Source organism: Oncorhynchus mykiss, chromosome 19 (genome assembly GCF_057628025.1).
Source record: "Oncorhynchus mykiss isolate SJ-2025 chromosome 19, ASM5762802v1, whole genome shotgun sequence".
NCBI classification, from domain to species: domain Eukaryota; kingdom Metazoa; phylum Chordata; class Actinopteri; order Salmoniformes; family Salmonidae; genus Oncorhynchus; species Oncorhynchus mykiss.
In genome coordinates, this window is record NC_143040.1 from 28428800 (window position 1) to 28450514 (window position 21715).

The following is a 21715-nucleotide window of genomic DNA, read 5'->3' on the forward strand; positions in this document are numbered from 1 at the left end:
TAGAGCAGTTATACAGTAATAATAAGTACTAGGCTATGTCGTGTCTCTTTTACTTCTGCTTCCAGCTCAGCCCATATCGATAAAGCGTCTCAGTAGGAGTGCTGATCTAGTATCAGGTTTGCCTTTTAGATCATAATGAATACAAATATATGAACAGAGGGAACCTGATCGGTTAACTGAACTGAAATATTGCTTAAATGGTCAGCTGCTCGATTAAGTTCTGGGTCCATACATGTTAAGAGAAGGGATCAAGAAATTCTAGAACGAGGAGCTCCACCTTCTCTCTTTGTAAGTTATGGGCGAAAGTCCCCTCCCATTCCGAAATTCAAAAGACCCCAACCCCGATTTTTTTTTCTCCAAATAACCGCTGCTCGTTATCCTACGCATCCCGTTCAGTCCCGACAGATTCTACAGTACCAGTTGTGTTTACGTAGATCTGTCCAAGAGAGATTAGAGGGGACCTGATCCTAGCTCAGCACGCTTTATGAATACTGGCCCTGACATCTGGCCACCCATTGCTCATCTTGGTCCACATCCCAGCTTAAATAAGCACTTGCCTTGTTGCTCTTGTAAAACTGAGCAACAACCCGCAACACAGACTACTGTCCACAAAGCTAGCATTTAAAACAAAGCCAGACGGCCTGTGTCTGATTGAAAAGCAACCGCTCTGCTCAAAATGCCAACGGCCTCATGAAAATTAACGACAGCAAATTCATTTATTCAGTCTGGCTCTACTATTACCGTTCCACTTAAAGGTTGCATGGCTTGTGTTCTGTCTGAAGTTTCCCCTAGGTACAGATCTAGTTTCCCCTCCCCAATCCTATACTTAACCATTAGTCGAGAAAATGACCCAACATCAGCAAACGTCTCTCTTGCACTGGTTCAGGCTAGTTTGTGAGATACAATTCCTATTAAACCAAACAATCAAGTTCTCCTTGTACCGTTCTGCGTAGTTCTAATCCCACGTAGACACTTAAAAAAAACCTGTAAAAACCCTCTGGCTTAATGAGCAGTTTGTTAAGTGGATATTGTACGTGAGGTGCATGTGTGTATATCAGAATGTGTACTGGTCAGTGTGTGCGTCCCCAGACAGGCTAACTATGGGTTAGGGTAAGCAGCTCTACATTGGGCAGGAAATGGGGTCACCAGAGACCCAGGCTGAGGCTAGTGGGGGTTTTCCATTCTGAGTAGAACTGCACTGAGCTAGAGGAGAGATGGGCTGCATCTCATTCGTGACAAGTTGCCCTCCTCCCCTCTACAACTGCACTGAACTAGAGGTGAGGAGCTGTGTTTCATTCCAGATGACCAGTTGCCTCCTCTCGATCCTGAAGAGCACAGCATGGCAAGGAAACTAGGCAAAAGTGAAGGGTCAACCAAGGGTCGATTTGAACTGTTGAAGCGGAGATATTTCTGGAATGAAACAACCGGGGACAAAGAGCTTTTGAGTTGATGGAGACAATGTGGGGACAGTGAGGGGGCGTAATGGGGACCTGAATGGGGACAGTGGATCACCCCCAGGGGCCCATTCAAAACTACTGTTGAGGCCCACAGTCCCCTGGTCACCACAGATGTCCATTACGAAGCTCATAAAAAGCAGTGCTTGCGCGCGTGTTCAAACTGAAAAACAACCTGTAGGCAATTATTGGCAACAGGGAGCATTGCTGCTCCTACCAAACCATGCCCCTGTAATGGTATTTAATTCAAGCACCTGATATTATCAGTAGTGCTGTGAACATAGACCTTGTCTGTGTCCCCATAGGGCTCTGAACAAAAGTAGTGCACTATGTAGGAAATAGGGTGCCATTTGTGACGCAAGGCCAGAGTTAGGCTTATCTTATCAAAACGATAACGGCTGATTAATTCAAAAAGTAGGCCTCTGTTTGCTATGGGAAGGATCGCATGTGAAAATGCTGCAAGACAAACAGAGCTGAGAGCTTATTGAAGCGAAAGTCAAAGCTGGCTAATGTCAACACTCATCAGCCACATACAATAGTCCTACATTTTGATTAGCCTTTGTCACAAGGTTTAGGCATAAATTGTTCCTTTAATGTTCTTTGAATGTTAGAGACTGGCTTCTAATGTTCAATGTTCTTTGAATGGTACATTGCTGCGGCTGTACAGTGCAGCGTCACAGCAACACTATCTGACAGGGTGTTATGCCCATTGGCTGAGTACTATCAAGGACACTGTAATACTGAACTGCCACAATATTGAGCTGCTGCGCTTCCTCACACGTAAACAGCCAAGGACACGACGTGATGTACCGTTGTATGTGTGTAGACCTGTGTGTATTTACAAGGGTTATGTTCAGCTAGATAAAATGAACGTATTATTCACAGCTGTTGTAGCCATGTTCTGTGTCAAATGGAGGTTAGATGTATACAGCTGCAAGAGGCGCAATCTATACACTTTTTCCAAAACATTTTCATTTGGACAGGGCCCTTTCAATAAAATGGGTCATTCCCCCGGCCAGCGTTGGTGAGTGTTATTGTTTCTAAGCAATACATAACAATTTGGCTGTCCAAGAATTACACACACACACGCTCTCCCACTTTTAATGACATTGAATGACTCAATAATGGCTACATAACTAGAGCTCTGCACGGTGGGAAATTCCTGCCCCCGGTCGGTTAGCGACGTAGCGTTTTCACTCCTTACACGCGGGTGCCAGCGCTAGCCTTTTCATTAGCATGAGGGTGCTAAAGGGAGTAGCGGGGGCTAGCGAGAGGCTAGTAGGGCCAGGGCTGAGGCTATGAAATGGGATCGGCGGAAAAGGGGCGAACGCTGCTAGCTGTACAGCTGGGCTATGACTTCTAACCACATTGTCCGACGCAACAGATGGACTGTAACAAGCTCCAGAGACAGTACAGACATGCATAATGAGAGAGGACAGGATGCACGCGCACACACACACACACACACACACACACACACACACAACGTGCCTCTTCTGACATGGATACCCTAAACATGAGAGACACAACGACAGTCTACTGACTGTCTCGACAGGTCCACTTTGCATAACTGGGTTCCCTTGCTATTTAAACAAAATGTTATTTCATGTATTTTGGGGGATTTAAACAGGTTAGTCTAGTTGAGATACAAATCTATTTTTTTCAAGAGAAACCTAAGGGAGGTTGTGGCTATTGAACAACCAGTTCGCTTCAGGCGACATTGATAAATCTGCTTCATCAATATCACACGTTTCTAAATAAATAAGTAGCCTAAATTTATGTCATGGGACCCATATTCAGTAACACCGCAGTAAACAACAAACCAATCAATGTGAATACCAGACCAACGGCGACTTTACAGTTTATCAAGCGCAGCCGGTTCAGACAGGAAACCAGAGTATATGCATCAGCTGACGTCGCACCAATCATATTCCACAAACACTTCCTACCTTAATATGGTGGTATATTTAAGCTGATCAGTTTCTCACATTCTCTACTGCTGTTGGTTACTCGATCGTTTGCGGTTGCATTTTTGTTGTTCACTGCCTGTAATTATTAGGATCTTAAAGGTGCACTATGCAAAAATCGCTCCGCCATATCCTGGTTGCAAAAATTCAAAGAGTTCGCCTAATTTCAGTTTGTGTGACAAAACAAGCAAGTATAGTGTAGAGAATCATTGTACCATCTGAATCACTGTGAAATAGATTTCCCATAACCAAAAACATGTATTTTCAGCTGTTTGAAGCTGGTGTACAAAACCCAAAGTAAAAGACTGCAAAAAACGAAACTTAAGAACGGGAAGCATAGAAATAGCTCACATAGAACATATCTACGGCGTCTTAGATTTGCTTTCAATGAGTGACAGATCTAGAACTCCTATTTCCATGTGAATTTGGTCGGGGTCGCCCAAAAAGTGACATATTACAGCTTTAACATGATGCACTCTCTGGCAGTGAGAGTGCAGGGTTGGTGTTCGAGGGAACACCAACCCTAACATATTGCAATCTTTTTCTAAATAATGGTTACACAAATACATGGCGTTTCCTGTCTGAAATGTTGCGTTTGAGAGAACTAAAGTTCAGTACAACAACCAAACACAGTTACTGATAGGTTACATTAGGGAAGTACATCAGCTAAGCTTGTCAGTTGTATTACAGAATGTCACTGTCCTGTCCAATGAAAGTTTCAACACTTGGTGCAATGCTAAACAACATCAACTCAAAGTCTGTAACCATGAGATACAGTATCAAGACAATAGAACAAGAAAAAAATGTAAGCGCTTACCTCATGCAAATTTAGCTCTTTGACCTTTTCCTTCTGTATAACCTGAGGGGAAATTAAAATTTAAAAAAGGCATACAATTAGAACTGGCAACATAAACACACTTTTTCTCAAAGAAAACATCCAGAAGTGAATCAAAAATGCAATTTTTTTTTTTGTATTAGAAGACTAGAAGTTATGGACCTGTGTGGCTCAGGCCCAAGCCCTCACCGCTCCAAGGGATTAAAGGCGCGTCAACAAAATCATGACTTTTTCGTGGTAGGTTAGGAGAATTTACATTGGCATGTTAGGAAAAGGGTACGGATTAGCTAGTCACAACAGCCCTGCTGACCAGGCCTGGCTGGCTAAAACCGGCCATACATTTAAAAAGGGAGAGTCCCCCACTTCCACTGAAAGTAGCCCAAAATAAACCACCATCCGACTTTGTTGCCTTCTACAGCATGTATATTATGGGTGTATATTATATAATGTGTATATTCAGCAACAGAGGATTTATAGACTACAGTAACATACTGTGAGAAAAATAAACCATGTTCATAGTATTTTGTGTGTGTGTAGACGACGGGCCTCTTACTTGTTTGTATGCATACAGCTCCTTGTGCGCCTGGTGCCTTAACCTGCAAGGACAACGCAGAGAAACACAGCATCTCTTCAATTAGTAAAGGAGCCTCTACAACTCGCCAGTTGCACTCACTGTACATTCTGATAGTGACAAGTCAATAGACCCTGAAACTGGAAGTGAGCGACTGCATAGATAGAGAGCATTCAGGGCAGAAAAGCATAGCTGATTTAACAATTTCCATTCAAATCTCCAGCACTGAAATAAAAGCAAGTCAAATTCAACTGTTTAGAAGCTGTAGAAACCAGTGGTGTAAAGTCCTTAAGTAAAAATACTTTAAAAGTACTACTTAAGTAGGTATCTATACCTTTATTATTTATATTTTTGACAACTTACTTTTACTCCACGACATTCCTAAAGAAAATAGTGTCCTTTTTGCTCCTTACATTTTCCCTGACACCCAAAAGTACTCGTTACAACTCGAATGCTTAGCAGAACAGGGAAATGGTCCAATTCACACACTTATCAAGAGAACATCCCTGGTCATCCTTACTGCCTCTGATCTATCAGACTCACTAAACACAAATACTTTGTAAATGATGTCTGACTTGAAGTGTGCCCCGGCTATCCGTATATTTAAAAAAAGAAAATTGCGCCGCCTAGTTTGCTTAATATAAGGAATTTGAAATGATTTATACGTTTACTTTTGATACTTGAGTAGATTTAAAAACATACTTTTACACAAGTAAGGTGACTTTCACTTTTACTCAAGTATGACAATTGGGTACTTTTTCCACCCCTGGTAGAAACAGACATTGATGACAGTGCTGCAGTTTTGAACTAGTCTGGTCTACATTGGATTAAAAATTATTTTAGTGCTACGAAACTTTCAGGAAACTCACCCCTGCACAATATCTTGACTATGGCAGCCTGGATTCAAGTTTTTATTTTTATTTTAAATCTTTAGTTTTGAAGTCATAAATCAATCCAGATGAGTTGATGGAAGATACAAGCTATGGTCATTGTAATAACCACTGAATTGAATCCAGGCCTTTCCCTATTTAGTCTTTATACACACACACACACACACACACACACAGTAAATTCTGTCTGTCATCGTAAGTGGTTCCGTTTGGCATTTCAAAATCGCTTTCGAAAAGGATTGGATCTGCTATCTTATGGTCAATAATGGAATGACCCGAGGTCGGGCAGGGCACCTGTTCTGCCCACAGACCCATTTTATTTCATAATATGTGTATCCCAAATGGCACCCTATTCCCCCATGTGCTCTTGTCCAAAGTAGTGCACTATATATAGGGAATAGGGTGTCATTTGGGACGCATTCTATGTGATATCACACCCATCACACAGCTATGTACCTGTGACATTGAACCCCAATTGCTTTGGCTGCGTCTGACCCTGATGACACTGTTCCCCAACAAACCAAAACATAACTCACTTCCCACCCACCTATCAGTACCAAACTCAAATCTCACTCAAACCTCACCCGGACGACCTTGTGACGACAGACGCAGCACTGGTCAGCAGTCGCGCTGTGGTACAGCTCCTCTGCCACAACTAGGTGGGAATTCCACGCCTTGACACAACTCAATTTAATGTGGGCCTACCCCAGTACTGAATGACGAATGGTCTGGCCCGATCTGGACTGCTTAGACAAAATGTCCGCCCGGTCAAGAGACTAATACTTGCTCTCTAAAGCGTAAAAAAAATAATAATAATAATAATAAATACCACAACTGACAGCTTGAGGTGGTTATAGCCTAGGATACATCTCCTTTAAACCAATCATCCCTGTTACATTAGTAACTCTTCAGCACCCCCCACGGATGGTTTCTGCCAGCAGAATACGTGGTTTTATCACCGTCATTCGTTTGAATGCAGCAGGGATGCTTTCCACGTGAGAGTGCCTAACCAACCAGAGCTCCTGACTTTATCGTAGTGGCCTTCGTTACTGCTGACTAGGCTAGATAGGAGAGACTGATGGGTCATTTGTGGGGGAGAAATGGGAGCTTTACTACGGTACATACAGTGGGGAGAAGAAGTATTTGATAACCTGCAAAATCGGCAGTGTTTCCTACTTACAAAGCATGTAGAGGTCTGTAATTAATTCATTTGCATTTTATTGCATGACATAAGTATTTGATCACCTACCAACCAGTAAGAATTCCGCCTCTCACAGACCTGTTAGTTTTTCTTTAAGAATCCCGCCTGTTCTCCTCCACTCATTACCTGTATTAACTGCACCTCTTTGAACTCGTTACCTGTATAAAAAGAAACCTGTCCACACACTCCAACCTCTCCACAATGGCCAAGACCAGGGAGCTGTGTAAGGAAATCAGGGATAAAATTGTAGACCTGCACAAGGCTGGGATGGGCTACAGGACAATAGGCAAGCAGCTTGGTGAGAAGGCAACAACTGTTGGTGCAATTATCAGAAAATGGAAGAAGTTCAAGATGATGGTCAATCACCCTCGGTCTGAGGCTCCATGCAAGATCTCATCTCTTGAGGGATGAATGATCATGAAGAAGGTGAGGGATCAGCCCAGAACTACACGGCAGGACCTGGTCAATGACCTGAAGAGAGCTGGGACCACAGTCTCAAAGAAAACCATTAGTAACACACTACGCCGTCATAGATTAAAATCCTGCAGCGCACGCAAGGTCCCCCTGCTCAAGCCAACGCATGTCCAGGCCCGTCTGAGGTTTGCCAATGACCATCTGGATGATCCAGAGGAGGAATGGGAGAAGGTCATGTGGTCTTATGAGACGAAAATAGAGCTTTTTGGTCTAAACTCCACTCGCCGTGTTTGGAGGAAGAAGGATGAGTACAACCCCAAGAACACCATCCCAACCGTGAAGCATGGAGGTGGAAACATCATTCTTTGGGGATGCTTTTCTGCAAAGGGGACAGGACGACTGCACCGTATTGAGGGGAGGATGGATGCAGCCATGTATTGCGAGATCTTGGCCAACAACCTCCTTCCCTCAGTAAGAGCATTGAAGATGGGTCGTGACTGGGTCTTCCAGCATGACAACGACCCGAAACACAGCCAGGGCAACTAAGGAGTGGCTCTGTAAGAAGCATCTCAAGGTCCTAGAGTGGCCTAGCCAGTCTCCAGACCTGAACCCAATAGAAAATCTTTGGAGGGAGCTGAAAGTCCGTATTGCCCAGTGACATCCCAGAAACCTGAAGGATCTGGAGAAGGTCTGTATGGAGGAGTGGGCCAAAATCCCTGCTGCAGTGTGTGCAAACCTGGTCAAGAACTACAGGAAACGTATGATCTCTGTAATTGAAAACAAAGGTTTCTGTACCAAATATTAAGTTCTGCTTTTCTGATGTATCAAATACTTACGTCATGCAATAAAATTCTAATTAATTACTTTTAAAAAATCATACAATGTGATTTTCTGGATTTTTGTTTTAGATTCCGTCTCTCACAGTTGAAGTGTACCTATGATAAAAATGACAGACCTCTACATGCTTTGTAAGTAGGAAACACTGCCGATTTTGCAGTTTATCAAATACTTGTTCTCCCCACTGTATCTCAATAAAACTAAACAGCTTCCTTTCTTGATCTTCTTCCGTTGACCTTTTATTTTATTTAACTAGGCAAGTCCGTTAAGATCAAATTCTTATTTACAGTGATGACCTACCCCGGCCAAACCTGGATGCTGCTTGGCCAATTGTGCACCACACTATGGGACTCCAAATCACGGCCGGATGTGATGCAACCTGGACCTTCAACAAGCAACGATGGGTGATAGGACTGGATAGGGCTCGGACATTTTTGTTTTCACCTTTAAAGTCCTCTTAGATCAGTGATCAAGGGGATAGAAGACAAGGAAAGGAAACAACTGGGCACATTAACCTTTAGTGGGGCAGCTAAAGCCCTTTAAGAGGGCTTGAAAATGTTAACAAAATGGGAGAGGAGTGTTTAGGTCAACTCAAGAGAGAGGCAGCCAAGCATAGGGAAGGAAGTTCAAGTCCACATTCTTAAGATGTTAAGAACTTAAGAACTAAGAACAGATATAGCCCCTGGTTCACTCCAGACCTGACTGCCCTCGACCAGCACAAAAACATCCTGTGGCGGACTGCGCTAACATCGAATAGTCCCCGCGATATGCAACTGTTCAGGGAAGTCAGGAACCAATACACACAGTCAGTCAGGAAAGCTAAAGCCAACTTCTTCAGGCAGAAGTTTGCATCCTGTAGCTCCAACTCCAAAAAGTTCTGGGACACTGTGAAGTCCATGGAGAACAAGAGCACCTCCTCCCAGCTGCCCACTGCACTGAGACTAGGTAACATGGTCACCACCGATAAATCCATGATTATCGAAAACTTCAACAAGCATTTCTCAACGGCTGGCCATGCCTTCCGCCTGGCTACTCCAACCTCGGACAACAGCTCCCCCCCCCCCGCAGCTACTCGCCCAAGCCTCTCCAGGTTCTCCTTTACCCAAATCCAGATAGCAGATGTCCTGAAAGAGCTGCAAAACCTGGACCCGTACAAATCAGCTGGGCTGGACAATCTGGACCCTCTATTCCTGAAACTATCCGCCGCCATTGTCGCAACCCCTATTACCAGCCTGTTCAACCTCTCTTTCATATCGTCTGAGATCCCCAAGGATTGGAAAGCTGCCGCAGTCATCCCCCTCTTCAAAGGGGGCGACACCCTGGACCCAAACTGTTACAGACCTATATCCATCCTGCCCTGCCTATCTAAGGTCTTCGAAAGCCAAGTCAACAAACAGGTCACTGACCATCTTGAATCCCACCGTACCTTCTCCGCTGTGCAATCTGGTTTCCGAGCCGGTCACGGGTGTACCTCAGCCACGCTCAAGGTACTAAACGATATCATAACCGCCATCGATAAAAGACAGTACTGTGCAGCCGTCTTCATAGACCTTGCCAAGGCTTTCGACTCTGTCAATCACCGTATTCTTATCGGCAGACTCAGTAGCCTCGGTTTTTCGGATGACTGCCTTGCCTGGTTCACCAATTACTTTGCAGACAGAGTTCAGTGTGTCAAATCGGAGGGCATGCTGTCCGGTCCTCTGGCAGTCTCTATGGGGGTGCCACAGGGTTCAATTCTCGGGCCGACTCTTTTCTCTGTATATATCAATGATGTTTCTCATGCTGCGGGCGATTCCCTGATCCACCTCTACGCAGACGACACCATTCTATATACTTCCGGCCCGTCCTTGGACACTGTGCTATCTAACCTCCAAACGAGCTTCAATGCCATACAGCACTCCTTCCGTGGCCTCCAACTGCTCTTAAACGCTAGTAAAACCAAATGCATGCTTTTCAACCGTTCGCTGCCTGCACCCGCACGCCTGACCAGCATCACCACCCTGGATGGTTCCGACCTTGAATATGTGGACATCTATAAGTACCTAGGTGTCTGGCTAGACTCTAAACTCTCCTTCCAGACCCATATCAAACATCTCCAATCGAAAATCAAATCAAGAGTCGGCTTTCTATTCCGCAACAAAGCCTCCTTCACTCACGCCGCCAAACTTACCCTAGTAAAACTGACTATCTTACCGATCCTCGACTTCGGCGACGTCATCTACAAAATTGCTTCCAACACTCTACTCAGCAAACTGGATGCAGTTTATCACAGTGCCATCCGTTTTGTCACTAAAGCACCTTATACCACCCACCACTGCGACTTGTATGCTCTAGTCGGCTGGCCCTCGCTACATATTCGTCGCCAGACCCACTGGCTCCAGGTCATCTACAAGTCCATGCTAGGTAAAGCTCCGCCTTATCTCAGTTCACTGGTTACGATGGCAACACCCATCCGTAGCACGCGCTCCAGCAGGTGTATCTCACTGATCATCCCTAAAGCCAACACCTCATTTGGCCGCCTTTCGTTCCAGTTCTCTGCTGCCTGTGACTGGAACGAATTGCAAAAATCGCTGAAGTTGGAGACTTTTATCTCCCTCACCAACTTCAAACATCTGCTATCCGAGCAGCTAACCGATCGCTGCAGCTGTACATAGTCTATTGGTAAATAGCCCACCCATTTTCACCTACCTCATCCCCATACTGTTTTTATTTATTTATTTTTATTTTTCTGCTCTTTTGCACACCAATCTCTACCTGTACATAACCATCTGATCATTTATCACTCCAGTGTTAATCTGCATAATTGTAATTATTTGCCTACCTTCTCATGCCTTTTGCACACAATGTATATATAGACTCCCCTTTTTTCTACTGTGTTATTGACTTGTTAATTGTTTACTCCATGTGTAACTCTGTGTTGTCTGTTCACACTGCTATGCCTTATCTTGGCCAGGTCGCAGTTGCAAATGAGAACTTGTTCTCAACTAGCCTACCTGGTTAAATAAAGGTGAAATAAAATAAAATAAAAAGATAAATAACCCTTTGAAAAGTGTGTGTGTGTGAGAATGGAAAATGATGCCTAGTTGACAAGCACAAAGCAATCTAAATAGATCCACAAATATTATGAAAACAGTGAGTATATACACACACACACCACCACCCTGTGAACATTTTTACTATGAACAGTCAATATACGTAGTGCATGAACATTACACAAGCTTGGATATTAACAGACATTTATAAACAAAAGCTATTTTGGTAACTCCCGTTCACACATTTTCCCATCACCTGAAGCAAAAAGGAATATCATAGATAACACCAGTGGTCGGGTTGTATTATCATACACCAGTCATTCAATTTAGCACAAATCAATGGACAAAAATAAAACATGTTCAATGAAAAACAGAATCGAAAGACAGTAGGAGGAGGGATATACACAGAGCGTACAAAACATTAGGAACACCTGCTCTTTCCATGACAGACTGATCAGGTGAATCCAAGTAAAAGCCATTATCCCTTATGGATGTCACCTGTTAAATCCACTTCAAAATAAGTGTAGATGATGGGGAGGAGATAGGTTAAAGAAGGAATTTTAAGCCTCGAGACAATTGAGACATGGATTGTGTGTGCGCTAATCAAAAGGTGAATGGGCAAGACAAAAGATGTAAGTGCCTTTGAACAGGGTTTGGTAGGATGTGCCAGGCGCACCGGTTTGAGTGTGTCAAGAACTGCTACACTGCTGGGTTTTTCACGCTCAACAGTTTTCCCGTGTCTATCAAGAATCATCCACCGCCCAAAGGACATCCCGCCAACTTGACACAACTTAAGGAAGCATTGGAGTCAACATGGGCCAGCATCCCTGTGGAACGCTTTCGACACCTTGTAGATTCTATGCCCCAACGAATTGAGGCTGTTCTGAGGGCAAAAGGGGGTGCAAATCAATATTAGGAAGGTGTTCCTAATGTTTTGTACACTCAGTGTATAAAAAAGAGGGAGAAAAAGAGAAAGAGATTGAGATACATAGGTGTTGAAGATTTACCTCCGTTACTAGTAACCTTAACCTCTCGGAGCAGAGCGAGAGGCTGAGGGATCTGTAACACACAGCAGCACAGTTCTAGGAGAGAGACTGACACCTTCTGAAAGAGAGCAGCGGGTAAAGGTGCAGAGACTCCCATTGGGCAAGGGGCAGAGGTCAGAGGTGAGGGGTTGTCAGAGGTGAGGGGCAGGGGGTGATTTGATGAGTGGCCCTGTTAGCATGGTAGTGAGGGGGGGGGGGGGGGGGGTGAGATTAAAGTTTCAGTAACATTTAGTACAGGGGCCCACAGAAGGGCCACGTGGTTTTTAAGAATGTGATCTTTCCATGAACTCCTATACTAAAATAATGTAACTGACTTCTAAAACAGAAATGGGCAAGATAAACACTGCTCTGTGTGTGTGTGTATATATATATGTAGTATGCATTTATGTATGCATGTATGTGTCGCCAGCCACAGGCTTATTTCACGTATGTGTGTGGACTTCGGGACTAACCAAGAGGAGGGAGTCGAGTCTAGCTGTGACGTTCAGCCTCACGTCAAGCTGTCCGAGCTGTGTTTGCTTGGGCCGGGAGAGCGAGCGCTCGCACGTCCGCTCCAGAGCCCGACTGGCCTCGTTCCCCTCTCCTTGTCCCGTATTTGTCCAGTTTTAGAGGGTCATCTGTGGACTGGGTTTGAGGAGTAGGGTGAAGTTGACGCAAGATGAGCGTCTATGGGTAGTTTTGCATTTCCCCCACTAATGGTTAAGGTTAGGATTGGGGGAAGCTGATCCTAGATCTGTGTCTAGGGTAAACTTCACACTGGAGCCTCGGTGAAGGGGGCTAAAGTTAAGACCCGGCTCAGTGTTTCATCCATCTGTCTCTAAAAGGAAATGAAACTTGGTCAAGGCTAATCAAACTGTTTGTGTTGTTAAGATAAATGGGAAAAGTATCCAGTGAGGCCATGTGGTGTGTGTGGTTGGTTGGTTGGTTGGTTGGGTGGGTGGTTATTGTGATTTAGGGAACTGTGGGGGCCACAGGTGTTAGAAAGGGAGACCGCATCTTTAGAAGCCTTTCAGAGTAAAAACTGCCGACGTCCCAAATGGCAATCCTATTCCCTACACAGTGCATTACTTTTGACCAGGACTCTGCTCAAAAGTAGTGCACTATATAGGGAATAGGGTGCCATTTGGGACAAAGACACCATCTTGCCAAATTAATTGGTAAAATCAGACCACCTTTTTTTTCCCCCTTTTCTTTTTCCTCCCTGAATTTTAACGTGACACTGCATCAATTTCATAGTTTGTCTTGAAACATCGAAACAAAAGCAGAAACACACTTACCATCTCCCCCCCGCTGGGTTAGGTACAGGGCAGGGCGAATTTGGGTTGAGACACGCTGCTTCTCGCTGCTTTAGGTAAGAAATGCTACAGAGTTCCAACGTTATTGGCCAATGACCACCTTGATTAGACCAGAGGGGCTAGAGTGGAGGACCAATAAGATCTCCAGTAAAAAAAAAAATCTCCAAGCCAGGTCTGGGACTTCAAACGTGCTGAAGGGAAGGGGTCATTCTTTAAGAAGATAATACTAATTTAGTTGGTTCAAGGTTCAGCCATGTTGAGCGCTGGTTAACCACTCAGAGCCCTATAGGCACTGGTCAAAAGTAATGCATGATATAGTGAATAAGATGACAATTGGAAGCATGCATAAACGGTGCTGGATTTATACCAACATCTATACAGATGCCTTTGGATTTCCATCTAAGAGGAGAGAGCATGCCTAAGGACTTAACATGAGAGGCACGACACAAGCCTCTTCAAGGTTGGGAGTTGTGGTCGTGATTATGCAGCTAAGCAGCTTTGAATAAATGTTTCAGCAGGGGAGAACAAGCCCGGATATCATTTTTCTGGTGGGATTTTTTTTTTCTCCAGTTCAGATGATCAAGTCAGCGATACCTTCTCCAAACTGTGCTGTTGAATCTTTTTTTTTTTTTACAAGCCTTTATGAAAAAAGGGTTAATTTGAAAAGAACATGATAACACACACCAAATGAATTTAATTTAGACCCAATATGCCATACAGTTTCATTAAATCAAGACCACCAAGAAAGGAGTTGTTTAGGCCTAATGACAGCAAATAAGATTGACCCGTCTTGGATAACTTGCATTTACTGAGCTTTTAACAAACTAAAGTGGATTTTGGTTTGTTAAAAGACCAAAGCAGACTGAAATAATTTGACCGCTTGGCTAATAATTGGACTAACACGAGCCTCGCTTCAGTTACTTAAGGCATTCATTAAGCGCAAGACAGACCTGCCGCTTTTCTGTCCATCTGTGCACTCAACTACTTTAAAAACACAGCCTTGGAAGCTTTGCTCGGAGCCGCAAAGGTTAGGCTAGGTCATAGTTTGAGTTCAAAACCCTGTTGCCTGAACACATTGGGTAACAGCGCTTACACTTCAGATACAAATCCAGCCGTATTTGCTGCGGACACAATTACAAGTCATTTTTTTTATATGCAGCTGATGAACTACCGGATTGCCTGGTACCCCCGCTGAGTGTTGCATGCTAGGAGCCTGAAAATGCACACATTCTAGTCTCATCATCACATCTGATGATAGCAGGCTTGGCAACACAGTTTGGCAAGTCCTACAACATGAGCGCCTTTGCTCGTTTTAAAGTAGCCTAAATGTTCTTTGTTTCGGCTAACTCTTTGTGTTTCTACCCGTGCTCAAAGCAGGTCTTCAAAGTAAACTAGTGTGAATGGTGAACAGCCTGTGGCTGCTTCCCAAATGACTCCCAATCCCCTATATAGTGCACTATTTTTGACCCGTGCCAATAGGGCTTAGGTCAAAAGTAGTGTCCTATATAGGGAATCGGGTGCCATTTGGGACATATTGTCACTGACATGGTGGAGAGAAGGATGAAAGAAGTTTCCTTCTCTCCCGAGCTGTACCAGCTGTCTGTGTTCCTCTCCTCTCTCATGCTGTTTATCCTTCTGTTCTCGTCATACTGGCTTAAAGCAGTATTAAAAGCATCACCATCTTTGATAGGGGAAATATGTTGTCCCCCCCTAGTTCCACAAACTACAGCAGAGAGAGAAATGTGCGCTGCTTGGACTGAAGGACACAAATAATCCCTCTAGAACACCGAGTTCTTGTAAAACAGCACGGCTAGGCTACTCGTGTTTGGGAGAAGGCCTGAACCATGTTCATAGGCAGCCCCTATGGGGCTCTGGACAAAAGTATTGCACTATGTAGGGAATAGGGTGCCATTTGGGACGCACAGTGTTTCTGTAAATAGAGCAGACCATCACATGGTGGGACATACCATCCTGGGAGGCGAAACAGGGGGGGGTCCTTGAGTACGACGCTCAAATGGAATCCAACATAAGACCGGTGCCAAAGTATTGGCAAAGTAATGACACCCGAGCAATGCCTTTAGTGTATGACTGTGAATTCACTCGCAGTCTGGACGTATTTAACTTCTAACTCAGTGGTAGGAAAATATCAATAACCAATGTGGTTACAGTGAAAATGCTGCAACTCATATGGGATAAACAAAGTAATTTACTTGACCACTGGGGTTGAGATTAAAAACACTGCCGTTTCATAATTGGATATGCGCCAAGTCATTCTCGAGGCAATGGACTTAGCCTATGTCAATCAGCTTTGAAGAATCTGTGGTTTATTGCACGAACACTTCAGTGTGCTAGCATAAAAAAAATGGCTTCTGTAAACGTTGAAGTGAGGCTTTGTTGATGTCAACAACAAAAAAGTAGTGTTGATTTCAATCAAAAACAACAACAAAATGAATGGGGTCAAATATGGGGTCACAAACAAATGTAATAACTCCACACTGTAAGAATCTACACTGTCTGGCACCGGTGGCAAGGAAACCTAAACACAAATCAAGATTTCCAAAGGAGACTATTGAAACTAGGAACTAGCCTACATCAACTAGGACGCAGCAGTGTCGATCATACCTTATCAAGTAGCAGCAGAAGAGAAGGCTGAGGATGAAGACAAAGATGGCGGTCCCAAACACCACAATGTAGATGTTGAGGGGAAGGTTCTGGAACCCAATATTAGGCATCCTGAAACTGTAGTGCTGGAAATCGGAGCTCATGGATATCCTGCAACGAGAGAGAGATGGATTAGGGGGTGTGATGAAGTGATAAGATTGACAGATTGACCGTAGGACTGTATGTGACTATAGGGCTGAGTGTGTGCTGGACAATTTCTCATAGCCAGCAGGAAGCTTTGATAGGGCTTCCAGCCTGCCACACAATGACAATAGGTAGGGTGAATTGACGACAATAGGCCACCACGATCATATAAATTTGTTAGTTGCGTAATGTCACATGCAACACATTTGATTCAGACTGACTCTTACTGGGTGTCTGCATAACAGCCAATGGTAACATATTAGCCTAAATTGGGGTTAAGTCAGTGAGCAAATCTGTCCAATAATATAGTTTGAGCATTGTGAGCCTTGTATTGCCAGCTACCCACACAGTGGCCTGGGAACATTGGTCCCCATGAACCTGTGCCTACCTCTTGTGTCTGTTCCTACGGCTCTAGACTATGGAATATAGGCCTAGACTGTTATTGTAGCTGTACACCTCTGGGATTCAGCAGCAGGTTTCCCTTTGTTTATGTACTTATTTGTTTACATAGATTTGACATATAGTGGGGCAAAAAAGTATTTAGTCAGCCACCCATTGTGCAAGTTCTCCCACTTAAAAAGATGAGGCCTGTAATTTTTATCACAGGTACACTTCAACTATGACAGACAAAATGAGAAAATTATGGTGGAAAATAAGTATTTGGTCACCTACAAACAAGCAAGATTTCTGTCTCTCACAGACCTGTAACTTCTTCTTTAAGAGGCTCCTCTGTCCTCCACTCGTTACCTGTATTAATGGCACCTGTTTGAACTTGTTATCAGTATAAAAGACACCTGTCCACAACCTCAAACAGTCACAATCCAAACTACACTATGGCCAAGACCAAAGAGCTGTCAAAGGACACCAGAAACAAAATTGTAGACCTGCACCAGGCTGGGAAGACTGAATCTGCAATAGGTAAGCAGCTTGGTTTGAAGAAATCAACTGTGGGAGCAATTATTAGGAAATGGAAGACATACAAGACCACTGATAATCTCCCGCGATCTGGGGCTCCACGCAAGATCTCACCCCGTGGGGTCAAAATGATCACAAGAACGGTGAGCAAAAATCCCAGAACCACACAGGGGGACTTAGTGAATGACCTGCAGACAGCTGGGAACAAAGTAACAAAGCCTACCATCAGTAACACACTACGCCACCAGGGACTCAAATCCTGCAGTGCCAGACGTGTCCCCCTGCTTAAGCCAGTACATGTCCAGGCCCGTCTGAAGTTTGCTAGAGAGCATTTGGATGATCCAGAAGAAGATTGGGAGAATGTCATATGGTCAGATGAAACCAAAATACAACTTTTTGGTAAAAACTCAACTCGTTGTGTTTGGAGGACAAAGAATGCTGAGTTGCATCCAAAGAACACCATACCTACTGTGAAGCATGGGGGTGGAAACATCATGCTTTGGGGCTATTTTTCTGCAAAGGGACCAGGACGACTGATCCGTGTAAAGGAAAGAATGAATGGGGCCATGTATCGTGAGATTGAGTGAAAACCTCCTTCCATCAGCAAAGGCATTGAAGATGAAACGTGGCTGGGTCTTTCAGCATGACAATGATACCAAACACACCGCCCGGGCAATGAAGGAGTGGCTTCGTAAGAAGCATTTCAAGGTCCTGGAGTGGCCTAGCCAGTCTCCAGATCAACCCTATAGAAAATCTTTGGAGGGAGTTGAAAGTCTGTGTTGCCCAGCAACAGCCCCAAAACATCACTGCTCTAGAGGAGATCTGCATGGAGGAATGGGCCAAAATACCAGCAACAGTGTGTGAGAACCTTGTGAAGACTTACAGAAAACGTTTGACCTCTGTCATTGCCAACAAAGGGTATATAACAAAGTATTGAGATAAACTTTTGTTATTGACCAAATACTTTTTTTCCACCATAATTTGCAAATAAATTCATTAAAAAAATCCTACAATGTGATTTTCTGGATTTTTTTTCTCATTTTGTCTGTCATAGTTGAAGTGTACCTATGATGAAAATTACAGGCCTCATCTTTTTAAGTGGGAGAACTTGCACAATTGGTGGCTGACTAAATACTTTTTTGCCCCACTGAACATATAGCCTACTTCACCCATCTACATAACGTTCTTGACAGAACTATCAGAAAACTAGACACAAAAAACAAAACATGTAGGCCTATAAGGGATGTAACAATTACACATTGGTCCCCGGTTCAAATGATTAAGATACACGTGCATCGATCCATGAGAGTCCAGATCGATCCAAATGTGGCATGCACCGGTCAGAAAATCGATTAAAATGTTGCGAATCGCCAGTTCACATTTTTTTGTTGTTGCTCATATTCATTTCTTTTTACCTTCCGAAAAAACCTACAGTAGCATATTTTGTGAGAACATGTGTCCGTTTCCTCTCCTTCAGTGTTGAACTAACATGTAACTCCGTTGACGGTCATTGATCTAAAGTCCTTTTGCCGGCCAAACAACCCAGGCATATTCCTGATCTTGTACATCTGTGCGGCATCTTCAGCATTCAAATACTTGTAAAATGGCTAGTGCAATATCAGGCTTTATAGGTAAAATGACAACCAATGTAATGTTCTAGGTTATTGTTAATTAACAAATGCACTGTTGAATATTGTATTTTACCTGAATAGAATTAAGCTACCGGAGACAACTCGCATCTGGCTATACATTAGATTTTATTGTTCAAGATCATCATTAGCAATAGTTTTGGTAGTTTTGCCTTAAACAATCAGTATATATGGTGATTGTTATAAAGGGCAGGGTAAAGTTGTTAATTTCAGAACAGCACTGCATGTCGCAGCGGGACAATGAAGATAAGCTCACGCTGTAAAATTGGTCAAAACCACCACTAATTGCACCCACCTGGTGTCCCAGGTCTAAATTAGGCCCTGATTAGAGGGGAACAATGAAAAAAATGCAGTGGGACTGGCTTTGAGGTCCAGAGTTTTTTCCCCTTTTTTATATTTAACTAGGCAAGTCAGTTAAAGAACAAATTCTTATTTACAACGAAGGCCTACACCGGCCAAACCCTCCCCTAACCCGGACAACGCTGGGCCAATAGTGCGCCGCCCTTATCACGACTTCTGCCTAAGTCGTTACCTCTCCTTGTTCGGGCGGTGCTCGGCGGTCGACGTCACCGGTCTTCTAGCCATCATCGATCCATTTTTCATTGGTTTTGTCTTGTCTTCCCACATACCTGTTTTCAATCCCATCCTTCACCTGTTGTGTGTTTCCCCTCATGTCTTTGTCAGAGATTGTTTATCGTCAGTGTAGTGTTTATTTGTATAGGTGCGCGACGGGTCTTCGTTCCCATATTTGTTTATATTCATTTTTCTTATTAGTGTTATGGAGCATGTTACTTGGACATTTATTAAAAGACTGCATTTTACACTCCGTTTGACTCTCCTTTGCCTGACTTCCACCTATACACACACACACACACACGTCTCTGACAGCCCTATGGGGCTCCCGATCACGGCCGGTTGTGATACAGCCCGGGATCGATCCCAGGTCTGTAGTGACGCCTCTAGCACTTCGATGCAGTGCCTTAGACCGCTGCGTCACTTGGTCCCTAAGAGTTTGAGGGGTGTAGAGAATCATTGTACCATCTAAATCGCTGTGAATTATCTTTTCAGTAACCAAAAATATAGTATTTTCTGTTGTTTAAAGCTAACGTACAAAATCAAAAGTAAAACACGCAAAAAAATGAATTACGGGAAGCATAGAAATAGCGCACATACCGATTCTTAGACTTGCATTCCATGCGAATGACAGATCTGTAACTCACATTTCTACACTATATATACACAAAATGTGGACACCATTGTTTTTTTAACATACATTGCTGCTCCAATTTGATAGTGTAGCGGTAGAAGCCCAGTCTCAGCTCAGGTGCTTACATACACCATAGACATATTTTTACACACACATGCACACACTTTTTGGGATCCAACAATTGATTCCCATTCAAAATCCTATTTTCCCTAACCTTAAACTTAATGACGAACCCTAAAATAGTGAGGCCCGGTAGAATGTCCTCCCAGTTTTAGTTGGTTTACTATTCTTGTGTGGAACTTTGGTACTATCAAGTATATTAAAATGTGTCTACACACACACCCCACTACTATTGAAGAAAATGAGAATACAATTCCTGAGTGAGTATGTATTTGTGTTGTTTACAACTGAAAATTCCCATTCTCCACAGAGGGACATGACTGGGCATGCCTAAGAATGAAAAGATGAAAAGAGACCAACAAAAAACACACAAAAGTTGGGCGGTATACCATTCATACCGTATCCCGTGAATTGAGAAAAATCCTTGGTATGGATTTTCCAACACGTTTTTAAAATATTTTTTTTTAAGTACTTGTACACTTTAAATAAATATCTGCAGTCAAGTTGTGAACTAGGAAATAGACACACACAAACTCTGGGTTAACATGAAACCCATATGTTCACACCAGGGCCTAAACTGTACTTTCTGGTCCACCATTCACTGTGGCAGGTAGATAAAAAAATAAATCTACCAGCCACTCAGATTTTTTACCAGCTAAACATTTTTTTTTTTAAATCTCCCTAAATTACACCAACAAAACACAAAAAAAAGATGAACATGCTTTGTAATGTTTCTAAAACAAATGTATTACTAGTAAGAAGTAACGTGGTATATTGTCTAATTTCATTTTTTACCAAAAGATCACAGATGAGACAAAAATGTTCACGAGCCGGGAGGTTAACGTGGAAATGCGACTCAAGAACATGATTGTGCCTAGAAATTGAGTCTGACTAGTAACCGCATTGTCTTCTCTTCCCCAACAGTTGAAACTCAAACATTGAAAAACAACCTAGTTTGTGAACAAACAATGTAAATAGCCAAGAAAATAACAAAGTATCACTTCATTAGACTTTAGTTTCAAATTAGACCCATTTTTAAAAAAGTATATCATTCACTCAGCAGCGCAAGGTGGGATAGGATTCGTAGTTCTTGGACTTTGTGAAATTCATTTACCAGCTATGAAACAAAAAAACGGCAGAAATACTTTGAAAACAGCTACTGCACTATTTATATTCACAAATGCAAGTGAAATGCTCGCACTATGGAGCCCTGACCTGACGGGTGTTCGTTTTAGGCCCTGGTTAAGACACTCCATTCCGTGTATACAGTCCAATGTAAGTTTTAAGGGGAGAATTACAGTTCAAGGGCATGTAGAAGACCTAGATTATGCGTGTGTATATGTATGGTTAAGTGTGTGTGCGCAAATACAGTGCTTTACCCCTGGACTTTTAATCCGCATCTTGTTATGTTACAGCCTTTTCTAAAATGTATTAAATTAAAACATTGCATCATAGATCTACACACAATAGCCCATAA

The 21715-nt window shown here is 43.2% G+C and overlaps 1 protein-coding gene across 2 annotated transcripts in view; it reads right to left on the reverse strand.

The window, feature by feature from the left end:
- Positions 1 to 21715, reverse strand: part of LOC110497518 (RING finger protein 24) — a 60493-nt gene that overhangs the window by 13567 nt on the left and 25211 nt on the right. The window contains exons 2-5 of one of the 2 annotated variants that reach the window (XR_016488868.1): positions 16165 to 16314; positions 12209 to 12260; positions 4810 to 4852; positions 4239 to 4280 (exon numbers count right to left, since the gene is read on the reverse strand). Coding sequence is in view for 1 of the 2 variants with exons in the window: in XM_021573658.3 (XP_021429333.2) it covers positions 4239 to 4280; positions 4810 to 4852; positions 16165 to 16307 (228 nt within the window). In the remaining variant the exon portion in view is untranslated. The remainder of the gene's footprint in view (positions 1 to 4238; positions 4281 to 4809; positions 4853 to 12208; positions 12261 to 16164; positions 16315 to 21715) is intronic. The other variant, XM_021573658.3, reaches the window with a different exon arrangement.